At 37.9% G+C, this 14,297-nt stretch overlaps 1 protein-coding gene across 2 annotated transcripts in view; it reads left to right on the forward strand.

The window, feature by feature from the left end:
• LOC110110618 (vacuolar-sorting protein BRO1) overlaps positions 1-14,297 on the forward strand; it is a 41,228-nt gene that overhangs the window by 14,139 nt on the left and 12,792 nt on the right. For both annotated transcript variants that reach the window (XM_020842196.2, XM_028701110.1), the window contains exon 4: positions 11,080-11,148. In XM_020842196.2, coding sequence (XP_020697855.1) covers positions 11,080-11,148 — 69 coding nt within the window. The remainder of the gene's footprint in view (positions 1-11,079; positions 11,149-14,297) is intronic.

The following is a 14,297-nucleotide window of genomic DNA, read 5'->3' on the forward strand; positions in this document are numbered from 1 at the left end:
GAAGGGTTAGTCTTTTGATGTTGATGTTGATGGTAAGGTACACATCTCCAACTATGGACTAACATTCGACCTTATTGTTGGTGATTCTAGATGATCCAAATTGTGTGGTTCAAAACTGTGCCGTAGGGTGCTCTTATGATAGCGCTGACTCCATTGCTGCACTTCTCAGAGGTGTTTTCAGTATGAAGAGACCATCAGGTCTCCTTAAAACCAAATTATGATTGGGCTAGCTTTTATGGGTTAGATAATTCCACAATGAAATCCACTGAGATATGGGCATTGATGTGTTAGGGGAAAAATACTCGATGTTGGATTCCCTTTACTAAATGAACAATTTGGCCAGCCGATTAAATATCTTAGGGTTATGTGAGACAGTGAGACTTTTTAGAGGGGCTTGTTTTTCATGACCTCAATGGGATGAGAGTGTAAGTATGATTGGAGCTTCCGAGCGGTGGTCCATGCTAGGATTAATTTGATAGGCTTGAGTTTCTCTGCTTGACGTTGGGGGAGTTGATGACATAATAGAAAAACAACTGTCTTCTACCTTCCTTTTGAACCAATATTTGAGCTGACCGTCAAATCATGGATTCTTAGGTAGATCAATAAAGATTTCTACAGCCTTAGGTTGTTGAGGCCCAAAGAAGTTTGATTTTGCTATAGTTGTTGGAAATGCTTCTTTGCATTCATGAGTTTAATCAGACTCTTTTACCTTATGTAATGCCTTCAAGAGAGTGATGTTCTTCGCTCACTCGTCCGGAAGATGGATCTATCGAGTTTGGCTAGTTTTTGGATTTGTTGTCAGAGTTGGTGGAGATGCATGAGGATGATAGGAATTTTCCTAACTGGCATCGAACATAGACATCATAAGTTGAAGTGCATGTTGAACCTTCTTAAGGTCAAGAGCATCTTAGAGAGGTTAAGAAGGTGTTTGGAGGGTACCTTTTTCTTGATTAGGTGATTGTTGATGTAGAATTTGAGGTTGTGACCTTGTTGATACCTAAAATTGTTGTGTGTGAGTCTTTTATATGTTACATCAATAATTTTTAGGCTAATGACATCATTGTGTGGCAAAACGTGCCTTCATCTATGATGAAGCTGATTTTATTCTCATTTAAAGGGTCCATCTTGATCTTGTAGTAGCCTGGACGGCATCGAGAAAGCGCATCATTAGTTACCCCACCATTGAGTCAACCATGACATTAATGCTCGATAGAAGATAGGAGTTTTTTAGGCACGCCTCATTTATTTGCTTGAAGTCACATTCTCTATTTGCCAGTTGACTTCTTGATCATGATGATGCAGGAAATCCAGTCAGGATTGGGCTTGCTAAAAGTGTCCATCATTAAATTGTTCATCACTAAGGAGCTATTTGGTTGATTAAAAAAGAAATACAGTGTAAATCAAATACTTTGGAGTTGTTTGGATGAGTGTAAAGTATATTCAGGTGATTTTTTTTTTTTTTGGTTTGAAGTAAAATGAATGTAGTGTAAAGTTTAATAATGACGGCTGACGGCGTGTGGCGGCCACTAGCTGGTGGTGGTCGACCATTGTGGGCGGTGGCTGGAGGCGGGTGGCGGCTGTTGGAGGGTGGAGGCTGTTGCCGCCGATGGGCAGTGGTGGGCCGTGGGCGGCAACGGTCAAGCGAGCTTACTTGCGGTGTAAATTGTTCTCGCTCAAAACTGTGTGAGTTTGGTTTACCTAAAAAATGAACTAGAATGATTTACACTACATTTACTTTATTTTGAATTTCTTTTTCATCTAACTAAACTCCAAACTTTTCAAAACCCTCGCATTGACTTTACTTTACGTCCATGTTACTTCCACCCAAACAACCCCTATGTGCCAATATGATTCATGTGGTGTACTTTGCATATTTTTTGCTTGATTGAACAAAAAGAATAAGAAAACTTCCAAGAGAAAAAAAAAGGAATCATCTAAATCCCTCGTATAACTAATTTCAGAAGTAGAAGAAAAGAGCACACTTATGCAATTGTAGCTCTCAATCTGGTCCCAAAAGTGAGGTAAATATTCAATTTAAAGAACTTTCACAAGTTCATGCTGAATTGGTAGTTGAATTTGTACATTCAGTTGGTGGCATGTGATAGAGATCGGCGCTAGGCATTTTTGAAGTCTTGCAATCAAAGACATCAAGGTTATTTTGGAAAAGATTGACATGCTAAGTACAAAAATTATCTTCACATAGAGAGTTGATAAAAAAAGTCTGCCTTTACCCATCTCCCTTAGAAATAGGAACTTTGATAGTCTTCTCAACATGGCGTAGTACATATAAGTCTTAAATGATTAGTGGCTTCCATTTTGATAAAATGATAAAAAATTATCAAAAAATATGCATAATCTAATTTATGGAGTGTCAAACAATATGATGAATATGTCTCTCAAAATGGAGATCAAACAACTTTATAATGTGTAATCATGCATGACACCTCATAATGTCTCTCAACAAAGGAAGAAAATAATGGAAAGGGAAGAGTTAAAGCTTTATCAATATTGATGTACTTTGATGCCTTTTGCATTAAATCGATCATGGTCTTTGATTGATTCTTTGCTATGGTGTATTTGAAGGGCTACTCTCTCATGCTCAGAGTGAGTTAGATTAGTAATCTAGTGGTTAGAGTAGATTGTGATGTAGAATTAAATGATTAAGTAAATATGTAAAGCTGAAAGTACATGCCTTCTGAATTAGAGTAGTAACAATTATGTTTACTTTCAGTGATTTAAACAAAGGTTAGAATATTAAAAAGATGATTAAAGCTTAGTACAAACTACATGTAAGAGTTTAGAAACACGAATAATCAATTCTAATCAATATTAGCAAGCATGAGGAAGTTTCAAAATAAATTCCTAAATTAACAATAAGATTAGGCACTATTAGAGTCTACTCACTCACACTCTTGATGTAGGCTAAACGGAGATAGTTTGCACAACTCTTTATGACTCCACAAATTAATGGGAAGACTTAGAAAAACAAAGATTGGGAGGAGACGTTCACCTTGATGAAGATTTAGAAACGATTTGCCACTGAATGGAAGAAAGTTGTTCGTCGATAGCGGTGGCGAGGGTGAATACGATCCTCTCAATGTATTCTTCTATGGTTTGATCAATTTCCAAGTTGAGGTCGATGAATGGTGATTTGATGATATCGACTTGACCTTGATCATTGTAAACAAACCCGTGGTCTTGTTCATGATTCGCCATACATGAGGGAACAATAAACTTTAATGTAATAGAGCGTCTGGACAGCGTATGGTGTCGTTCCGGAGGGCTGGACAGCAAAAATCCTCGCTGAAAAGTTCAGGACGGCAGGCCTAGCGGTGGCCATAAATCTGGACAGCAATTGTGGGAGTGCCGGGAGCGCTTGGACAGCAAGAAGATCTTGCTGAAATTTTTGGACAGCAGGAGGAAATCTTCAAGCAAAAGTTCTGGACAGCAATTTTTTTATTGCAGAAATCTGGACAGCAAACTCCGGTGCAGTGGGATTAAATTAGGGAGGGAGAGGGATAAGGAAATAAGGATCATATTTTGAGGGGAAAGGAGGGAGGGATTTAATTTTAGGTTTGAAATTGAATTAGGAGCATAAGATGAAAGAAATTAAGGGAGGAGAGATGGTAGGCCTGAGAGTAAAGGGTGAGGAGATGATAGGGGTTAATGAGTTTCCAAACTTGAATTAATAAAGGAGGAAAGGAAAATCACGAGAGATCTCTAATGAGATTTGATTGTGAGGATAAATGAAAGTTTCCTAACATAAGTTATCCTATTTTAGGAAAGGATTTCAAATTCAAATTAATTTAAATTTGAATTTGGAAACTTTTATAATTTAAGATTTATAATAAATGGAAAGTGTTAAATGGAGGATTTGAATTTTGGAGGCAAAGGGGATTGTGGTTAGGATGGCCGGCGGCTAGAACTTGGGTTAGGGTTTAGGTGGCGGCTAGAATTTGGGTTAGGGTTTAGGTGGCGGTAGGGTTTTGGGTTGGCTTAGCCGACGATTAGGGATGGGGGCTTTAGGTTGCCGGTGGCTAGAGGGAGGGGAGGTGGGGTGGCCGACCAGGGTTGAGATGGTGATGGGTTTGGCCGAGAGAGGGAGGAAGGAGATATGGCTGACGGTTTGTGGGGGCGAGAGAGGAGGAAGAGGAAAGAGGAGGTCGACCACGAACCCGGATGCTTCCTGCGGTTGGTGGGTATTGCGATGACCTCACCTAGGGATTTCAATCTCTCCAAGAACTCTCAAACTCTCCCAAGACACACAAGTGCAAAAATTTCTTGTAATAATATTCATTTGCCTCTCCAAAGAGGAGGGGATATAAATAGTTAGTGTTTCCAATGAAGAAATAAAAGACACACATGCCCCTAATGGTCACAAACAACTATTCCCTCAAGTGAGGGTAGAAACAAAAAAAAATGCATAAATAAATCAAATACATATGATAACTAAAAAATAAATCGGTGTGATCGTGGCCGTAGATCATCAGACTCGTCTCTGGTAACTTTCCATGGTCGGATGTTCTCATCAAATAGTTTTATGGTCTTCTAGGTGAATCTGTCTATATAATCCTTGAGGGACTATCTCTCTTTTTGTCCATTGTTTAGAAGTGTGCGTAAAGTCTTTTGAGGCCTTTGTGAGAAAGAAAAAAATTACATGAAAAATTGGTGGCACAACTCGTCAAAAATATAAATGTTGCTAGGGTAGACAAGGGAACCACCTCCGTGTCACATCCTTTAAAGTCGTCGAGAATATTTGGTAGTGAATAGGCTCAGTTGTACCATTGTAATTGTTCAAATGTGATGAATTGAACTTTGGAGGTGTCAAATCTTCAGGATCTTAACTAAGAACATTGAGGAGAACAAATGAGAGTTGGGTAGAGGAGATGAGGAATCGATGGAGCCAACCTCTTAGCATAATCGCTTCCTTTAGTCAAAAGTGATGTCATAGTGACCTTGGTTCAGAGCGATGCAGGTTGCAACTTGCACCGGGAAATTATGTTTTATGGACAACTTGTGCAATTGTGCTTGAGTTACAATCATTGATTAAGAAAGTGTGAGAGCAAAACTCTTGCTAGATTGGAAGGCTTTCTTGATATTTCTCAAAGGATCGTCGGGAGCGTTGTTTGTGTTGTGATCTCCCATGATTGTTTTTATTTAGCTTGATAGTAAGATCACTAAAAGGTGGAATGCAAGATTTGGTTAGGCACTTAGGAAATGTGTGTTCGAAGTTCAAATTCTAGCGGTACTAAATTAAGCTACATCCAATTGAGAGTAGGGGAAGCACAATACAAAGATAACAACACAAATGATGCACATGCTTAGATAGGTATGCTTAAATGAGTGATATCCACCATAGTTAGGTGAGAAGGAGAGTTCTTCAATGAAGTAAATAAGTTAATGATTTATAAAAATTGATTTCATATTGCTATAGGGATAGTGGGGGATATTTGGCTTAAAGAGAAGATAGCAACTAAATGCTGAAGACAGTTTGGTATCCTCAGGCGTCCGATCTCATTTAGATGGGTGTACACATTGAGGTTGTCAAGCGACAAGTCGCATGATCATTTGGCAATAAAGAAAAAAGTGGTGGACAATGAAGGAAGGAAGCGACATGTGGCGACTGACATAGGAAGGCTTCTATCAAGTAGCTTTTGGTCTATGTCAATGGTTTCCAAGTGTCGAGCATTTGAGGATGGCATGCTGTAGGAAAATGTAGTGGATGCAATAGGATGATAAACTCAAGTAGACCATTAGAGACAAAAGTTTTTGTGATGAGCGGAGTGAAGTTTCTTGGTAAATGAATCTAAATTTGGTTAGGATTGCAACAAAGGTCGATGGTCGAAGATGGGATCGGACGGACCAAGGCCAAGTAATAGGAGTGTTTTGACGGGGACGACTAAGATGGTGGGCTTCTAGGCTTGGGTGGTATGCTGAATGATATGATTGGCTTATTCATATTCGATATTAACTTGAGGCCACATTGATAGCATGGATGGCTTGGCTGTACTTCAAAGTGACTTGTGGATGATGGTGATGGCCATGAGAAAAATGAGGCGTAACATCTCTCTTTTCATAATTAAGCAAGTTACAATCATAATTTGGCATTAATGTAGTACAAACACCCATTTAATTGTCAAACTATCATAATGTGGTCAGTCTCATTTGGGCCAATCAAAAGGTGACACTTGTATGATCAAGGAACACCTAAAACACCCATTTCAAATCTCTTATTTGTTCATGTCAATGTTGGAATGCTAGGTTGTGCCACAGCTAAGACATGCTTAATTAGCATATGGCATAATTAGCAAGTTACCCCATTTGTGACACATTACATTACTCGGTTGTGCATTTTAGTAATCAAAATCATGCTAGCTCCATGTTGACCAACCTAGTAATCCCATTGGATTTTTTAAAACCACTAATTTACCTTGGTAAGATATTACAAGGAATTTAAGAAAATTATTAAATTGGCAAGAGAGGTTGTCTTGAAGGTTAAAAAATCTTAGGAAAATTCTTAAAAGTTCAATAAGTGCCTCCAAACATTTCTTAGGCATTTTTTTGTCTGAAATTGTAATGAAAAATTCCAATTTTCTCCTTAAAAATATTCAAAAGTTTATAAAAAATTAAAAATAGTAAAATTTATCGAAATGTGTAAAATAATGAGAACATGTGGGACTGTTTGGATCAAATCCCTTACTTTCTTGAGATGAGGTTGATACGAATCAAAGCCTGACGATCTCCTTGAAATAAATTAATGTTATTTTTCTGTTGGGTGTCCATCAAAGACCCAAACTACTTCAATATGTCACATGATTAGATTAGACGATGCAAATCATGCTGTTTGGTCACCGGTAGTAATTTAACTAAACTTTGACTCGACTCCAATAATCAGAATAACCAAATTCTTGATCAATGTAAGAATCACTATCTCAATTTATTTACTAACATCATGAAAACCCAAACAATAAAAAAAACATGATAGATTCCAAATGCTTGAACGTCTTCAACCAACCTTGCAGGGTCGATTCCATAAAATCCAACCCTATTCCTAAAAAGATATCCATTTAATTAAATTCTTATCTCAATGACCTTAAAATCAAATTTCTCTAAAGGGATAATAAAAGTATAAAAATATTCAATATAAAAAACATCAAATAGTGTTCTATCCATTGTACACTTTTTCACCCTTATGCTTAAAAACTTGTGAATAACGTTGATTAAGAATGGATATGACCCACAAAGTAGCCTAAAATATCAAAGTGAGTTAGGTAGATCATATTAAGCCTTTGTGCTAGTAAGAATAAGTAGATGTATCTAAATTGAGTGATCAGGCCTAATACATGCCTTTGAAACACATGATAGATCATGCTTCCAAAGGTTCACATATTCACTAATATCATATCTTCTTAAATTTTTGGGCCATGCAATTTATTTTTTTCATCAAAATGTTAGGAAATATTTGGAATTCCCTAGTAAAATCGAACCATCTTGATGAAATTAGCGAGAACGAGATCCACAAATCCAAAGGAAAAATCAGAAAACAGTAATTTTATTGCAATAATCAAGCTAACGGAAGAAAAATAACAAGATACAATTGATCCTCTATTCGAGAGGAGGATTTATCTCTCCCAAATCTCTAAACGCCGCTAGAGCCCAAAAACCTAAACCTACAAAATTTCAAATTTCAGCTAGATTCCAAACTATTTAATCCATTCAATTCAAAAAGAAATCTCTAAACAACCCCTACATTCAAATTTTCCTCCTAAATCACTCAAAAATCTTTCCTAAATAGCCGTCTGGGCGTTCGGATCACGCAGCATTTGCAGGAGGCGGAGATTCCACCTCTGTTTTGTAGGCCGGTTCCGTATGGACCGGCTGGACCGGTCCAATGGACTGGTTTAACAATACTCCACTCCCAAAGTACCACCTTGTCCTCAAGGTGAAACCAAGGAAAATGTTGCTAAAGAACTTGATCAATAACATTGGACTGAAAAATGGACTAATACTAGGTTGAATAATCCCTGCTTCTAGCATCTCTCTAATCAATCTTTCGATCTCATCCTTTTGGATTTGAGGATGATGATATAGATGAACACTGAGAGGTGAAACTACTTCCTTCAAGATGGTAGCATGCTCGTGTTCTCACGGAGGAGGCAACCCTTGATGCGGCTTTAAAATCTCACTGAATTGTTGAATCAATGGTTGTACTGAAAGAGGAATGTCCCCACCCTCCTCCATTCTGATCCCCTCCAACCTATGTAGTTCCATCAGATAACCTTCCCCTATGCTCCTCACCTTGGTTTTAAGTGATATCATGGCTTTGGTGAGTCCTGCATCTCCCCTGATCACTACCCTTCTCCCTTCCACCATCAGCTCCATCTTCAATGCTCCCCAGTTGATGCCCCCAAGGTTTGCAGTCACTTTATCCCCAGGATGACATCAGTGCTCTCTAATTCCAATGGGAGAAAATCCTCCCTCATCTGAACCCCCTGTATGATCAACACTATTCCCCTACATATTCCCTGACCCGTCTCTACCTTCCCTATACTGATCATCACTCCATAACACCCTGTATCCACCAATGTCACCACCAATTGGTCCACGACCTAGTTGGAGATGAAATTATGGGTAGCCACACTGTCAATCAACATTACCACCTCCCTGTCTGCTATTTCCCTCTTCACATTCATTGTATGATTCGGAGTGAATCCCACCATTGAATTCAGGGAGACCTCTATCACGTCCAGATGCAGCTTGCCCTCCATCTCTCTCTCTCCCCTATGAATTTCAGAATTCATATTCTTTCCTTCTAGCCCTCTCGCCTCTGAAGCCGTTGTTTGGTTTTGGAATTTTAACATCTTCTTCATCATGTCTTGTAAGTCAGCCACTTGCCCTTCCATGAAGGAAATTTTTTCCTTCCCCATGGTCTTAATTTGGTTATCTCCCCTTCAAGTCGTTCCTTCAATGCATCTACCTTTTTGGCTGCCATAAAATTTCTGAATATTGATTCAAAATTCCGCAATAAACTATCCCCCGAACACAAAAACCATCGTTGAAATTTCAGAAAACCAGCACACGATGGTCCCAAAATTTGCTTTGATACCAATTTGTTAAGAAATACTTGGAATTCCCAAGTAAACCTAATTATCTTGATGAAATCAAGGAGAATGATCCACAAATCCAAAGGAAAAACTAGAAAACAGTAGTTTTATTGTGATAATCAAACTAATGGAAGAAAAATAACAAGATATAATTGATCCTCTATTCAAGAGGAGGATCTATTTCTCCCAAATCTCTAGACGTTGCTAGAGCCCAAAAACCTAAACCCAAGAGATCTAAAATTTCAGCCAAATTCAAGATGCCCTAACCCTAGGAAAACAAACTATTTAATATATACAATTCAAAAGGAAATCTCTAAATAGTCCTTACATTCAAATTTCCCTACCAAATCCCTCAAAAATCTTTCCTAAACAACTCTATCTTGGCGTTCAGATCGCGCGACATCTGTAGGAGGCGGAGATTTTGCCTCTGTTTCGCAAGCCGGTCCCGTATGGACCGGCTGGACCCGTCCAGTGGACCGGTCTAACACAAAATGATTCTCATACTTATGAAATTATTAAGGTGAAAGGGCTTGAATTGGTGAAAGGCAAAATGTGAAACAATCAATTTTCACGTAAGGTGTCAGGTATTAAAAAAAAAACCTTTTTTAATATCTTAATTTTCATAACTTAAATCTATATGCTTAAGAAAATGCATATAAAGTACTTAATGTAATTTAATACATATCATAACTAGTATTTACAAATAGTACTATATTTAGTAGAATAACAGATAAATTAAAAATGTTTCATTCTGCATATTCTTAAATAAAGGCATGACACTATAAATAAGAAATTAATACTACTATAAATATAATATGATTTTAGTAATCACATTAGAAGTTGTATAATTAAAAAAACATCCAACAAATAGTTGACCTTCTCAACAAATGAAGAAAATTTTCATCATCACCATCTTTAGCCTTCTGCTAATTATTTGTTATCAGTTTATGAATTTTTTAATTCATAACATGAGGTATTATATCTATTTTGTACAATTCTTGTTTTACAACATCTAACTATTTTGCCTTTAGTCTAATTTTTTTCTTAATCTTTTCATATTAATTTTATCCACTCACCTTATTGATGTTTCTTTTAATTTGTATTATGCATTCCCAAACCATTTTGTATATTTTTCACCAGATTATTTTAAATAGATACTACGCATGCCATCCCCCATAATATATTCATTTTACACATTAATTTATTGCTTTTTCACACACACCTTAAAGTAAGTTCTCAGTTCTATACTTCTATACACTCAAGGTTGCTATGAATGACTTTTTTGTCCTTAATACTTGGATCAATATAACATAATCAGTTTATTGGAGTTTTACATAATTTTTTTTAAAATAATTTTTATGATATTCTCTAACCATTTAGTAGTTTTTGGTTCCATTTAAAGTTTTAAACCACCTAAATTTAACTCTAGTAGCTATGCTTTTGGTTATGTGTGTGTGTTTGTGTGTGTGTGTGTGTGTATATATATATATATATAATTAATGAGGCGTCATTGAAGTTTACTCTCTTCTATTATTATTGACTAATCATTAATTTCAAATAGATCAAGTTGCAAGTTGTGCAACCTTCCTTCCGGATCTTGCATGGAGTGTCTATGCACTTGAATGCTAATTAGTTAAACTTGTTGCAACGTTGATATCATGATTTTTTTTTAAGTATGGTCTAATTGATTCATTTTGTGTCTATGGGTGTATGTTGTTCATGATTTGAGAGTCCAATTTATTTATCAAGTTATTTTTCCTAATTTATTTTTAACTACAGTATTGAAAGTATTGAAAGCGACCTCTTTGGGTTGTCAATTGTCATAATATATCAATGCTTATTTTCTTGACAATAAAAAAAGTTGTTGCTTCAAAAACTAGGCTTAAGTGACCCATTTGTTTAGTAGAAAGCTATATTTAATTCTCTTTTTTCCTTTGTTTAAGTAGCTTCTTATAATGTGTTCTTTTACATACAGAGGCAGTTGGAAACGGTAGGTGCACAAAGGGCCAGCCTTGAGGACATGCTTAAAGAGATGAAAAGAAAGGTGAGTAATGTTTTATCACAATATTTGGCGAAAAGTTTGAGTTGCCTTGATAGCACATGAGATACGTTCTTGTATCAGGCTGGAGGTATTCTGGTGCTGCATACTTGAAATAGCACGCAAAATATGAAGTCCACAGATGTTTTTTTTGGTAGCATTAAAAGTTTGCTTTGTCCATCTGTTTTCATATTGCAGATACTAGCATATGCTCTGCTCAAGGTTCTCCTGAAATGATCAAGCTGTCACACTCAGTGCAATTAGACTAAAAAACAGAGAAGTGTTGAATCTGTTAGGTCCCAGTTCCCATATATTTACTGGGCGGTTTGGTGTTCTGATGGTTTGTTTAGTATTTTGTTTCTCTATTCCATATCAAAGATTCTGGATTATCAAACCAAGTGTTTTTTCCTATTAGAATAGTGTTAGACCAGTCCAGCTGGTCCATACGAGATCGGCCTACAAACAAACATAGGCGGAACTCTCTGCTTTATGCCGCATGATCCGGCGCCCAGACAGAGTGGTTTAGGAAGGTTTTTGAAGGGAGTTATGAGGGAAATTTGAATGTAGGGACTGTTTAGAGATTTCCTTTTGGATTGTATGCATTAAATAGTTTGTTTTCCTAGGGTTAGGACATTTTGAATTTGACTGAAATTTGAGATCTTTTAGGTTTAGGTTTTTGGGCTCTAGTGGCGTCTAGAGAGAGAGATCATCCTCTTGAATAGAGGATCAATTGTATCTTGTTATTTTTCTTCATTTAATTTGTTTATCGCAATAAAATTACAGTTTTTCTGATTTTTCCTTTGAATTTGTGGATCGTTCTTACTGATTTCATCGAGATATTTAGGTTTTGCTTTGGAATTCCAAGTATTTTCTGACAAATTGGTATCACAGAAATTTCCTGGCCAGTAATCGAAGTCTCATCGCTAATTTCTGCTATGTCTTACTCGCCTATCTGCTGTTTTTTGTTGTTTGAAGGTCAGAACTGCTGTTTTTTTGGCCGTTTTTGTTGTTTGGAGCTTAGAACCGGGTATCCATGCCAGGAAAAAAGGTAGAAGTGTTAGAAGGGGAGATCAGACAAATGAAATTTGAAATTTCAGATTTCCAAACTTAAGTTTCAGATTTAAAAAAGGATATTTCAATCATCCATGATAAGATCGACTCGAAATTTTCCATCCTGGAGGAGATGTTGAAGAAAGTGCTCAAGAGCCAAACCAAAATATTACCGTTGGAGGTGAAGGAGGCGCCGACAGTTTGGGAAGTGGGGAAAACCGTAAGCCAATCAGACGAAGGGAAGATCAAGATGTGGAGATTTTGGAGGGAACAGAAAAAATGCCTCCCCTAAGGCCTATTCCTAGGGAGGAGATAGGTAGAGCCGTAGAGGGTATGTGGAGAGGCGTGAGGGGGTTGGGTTTGAGTGGAGGGGTGATGAATTTGAAAGAAGATGGGCTGAATTTGAAAGATGAGGACTTGATTACGATTGAAGAGATGCCTAATTTGAAAGGAGAAGGGTTGAGTATGATCGGAGAGTTGTTGAATTTGAAGGGGGAAGGTGGGCTTGTGAGGAAAGGGTTGGGTGCGAGAGGAGGGATGATCAACACAATTGGTGGGAACCACCCCCTTGGAAAATGGGAAATTTGGGAGGAAGCAGGGTTGACGGAGGAGATCTGAGAGTGAGGAAATTGAAGATGTCTATTTTTTAGGGAGAAGATGCGCACGAGTGGATCTACAAGGTATAAAGATATTTCGCCGTTAACGGGTTAACCGAGGAGGAGAGACTGACTGCAACAAGCCTATGTTTGGAAGGGAAGGCTTTGGCTTGGTAATAGTGAAGGGACATGCGACGACCCATATGTAGTTGGAGGGAGTTCAAGGATTGTTTGGTAGAACGTTTCCTAACTGGCAGGGGAGGAGAATTCTACGCGCAATTCTTCGCCTTGGCACATGATGGTTCAGTGATAGAATTTCGAGAGAGATTCAAGTACCTTGCTAGCCGATTGAACTGCCTTCCTGAGACAGTGCTAGAGGAAAATTTCAGAGATCCGAGCAGCAGTAGAGTGATGAGGCATTGTGACTTGGGAGATGATATGGAGCTAGCTCAGTTGGTGAGAGGCAGCAGCAGCTCAGGAGGCTTGTATAGGATGACCACCACCTTATTGGCATCTAAGGAGCCAACACCAGATATTCTTCGGGGGACTTCGAAGGAAATGACTGCAGGAGGAAGACCCGGGGACAATTTCAAGAAGCTCATAAAAATGGAATTATAGGAGAAGAGGGAAAATGGTCTCTGTTTTAGATTTGACGAGAGGTATACGCCAGAGCACAAGTGTAAGGACCGAACTCTTCAGGTTCTTACCATTTGTGATGACGAGAGAATGGAGGAGGGTGTTGCTTTTCCTCCTTGCAGACAAGGTTGGTCTTTGGGAGGGGAGTATTATTAGTCCGGTCCACTCGTACGGTCCAACTGGTGCATATGAGACCGGCCTACGAACAAACAGAGGTGCAACTCTCCGCCTATTGCATATGCCGCGCGATCCGACGCCCATATACAACAATTTAGGAAGGTTTTTGAAGGGAGTTAGGTGGGAAATTTGAATGCAGGGATTGTTTAGAGATTTCTTTTTGAATTGTATATATTAAATAGTTTGTTTTCCTAGGGCTAGGGCACCTTGAATTTGGCTGAAATTTGAGACCTCTTAGATTTAGATTTTTGGGCTCTAGCAGCGTCTAGAGATGTGGGAGACAGAGGTCCTTCTCTCGTATAGAGGATCAATTGCATTTTGTTATTTTTCTTCTGTTAGTTTGTTTATCGCAATAAAATTACTATTTTTCTGATTTTTCCTTTGGATTTGTGGATCGTTCTCGCTGATTTCATCAAGATAGTTAGGTTTTACTTGAGAATTCCAAGTGTTTCCTAACAAATTGCTGGCCTTGGCGTAGATGATATTTTAGAGTAGTCTGGTTGATAATCATGTGTAACCTTTATAGTTCACTAGCATAGAGAATTTGGTTGTTAAAGTGTATATGTAGTTTAGCATTTTACTCTTAAATTTGCACAATTTTTTTCCATTGAAGAAACTAAGAAAAACAACTGGGAGATGGTTATGCATTTTGAAAGGGTTAGGTGGCAAGAAAATGTTAGGCTGAAGTCAAATTGG

Source organism: Dendrobium catenatum, unplaced genomic scaffold, assembly GCF_001605985.2.
Source record: "Dendrobium catenatum unplaced genomic scaffold, ASM160598v2 fragScaff_scaffold_1639, whole genome shotgun sequence".
NCBI lineage: Eukaryota > Viridiplantae > Streptophyta > Magnoliopsida > Asparagales > Orchidaceae > Dendrobium > Dendrobium catenatum.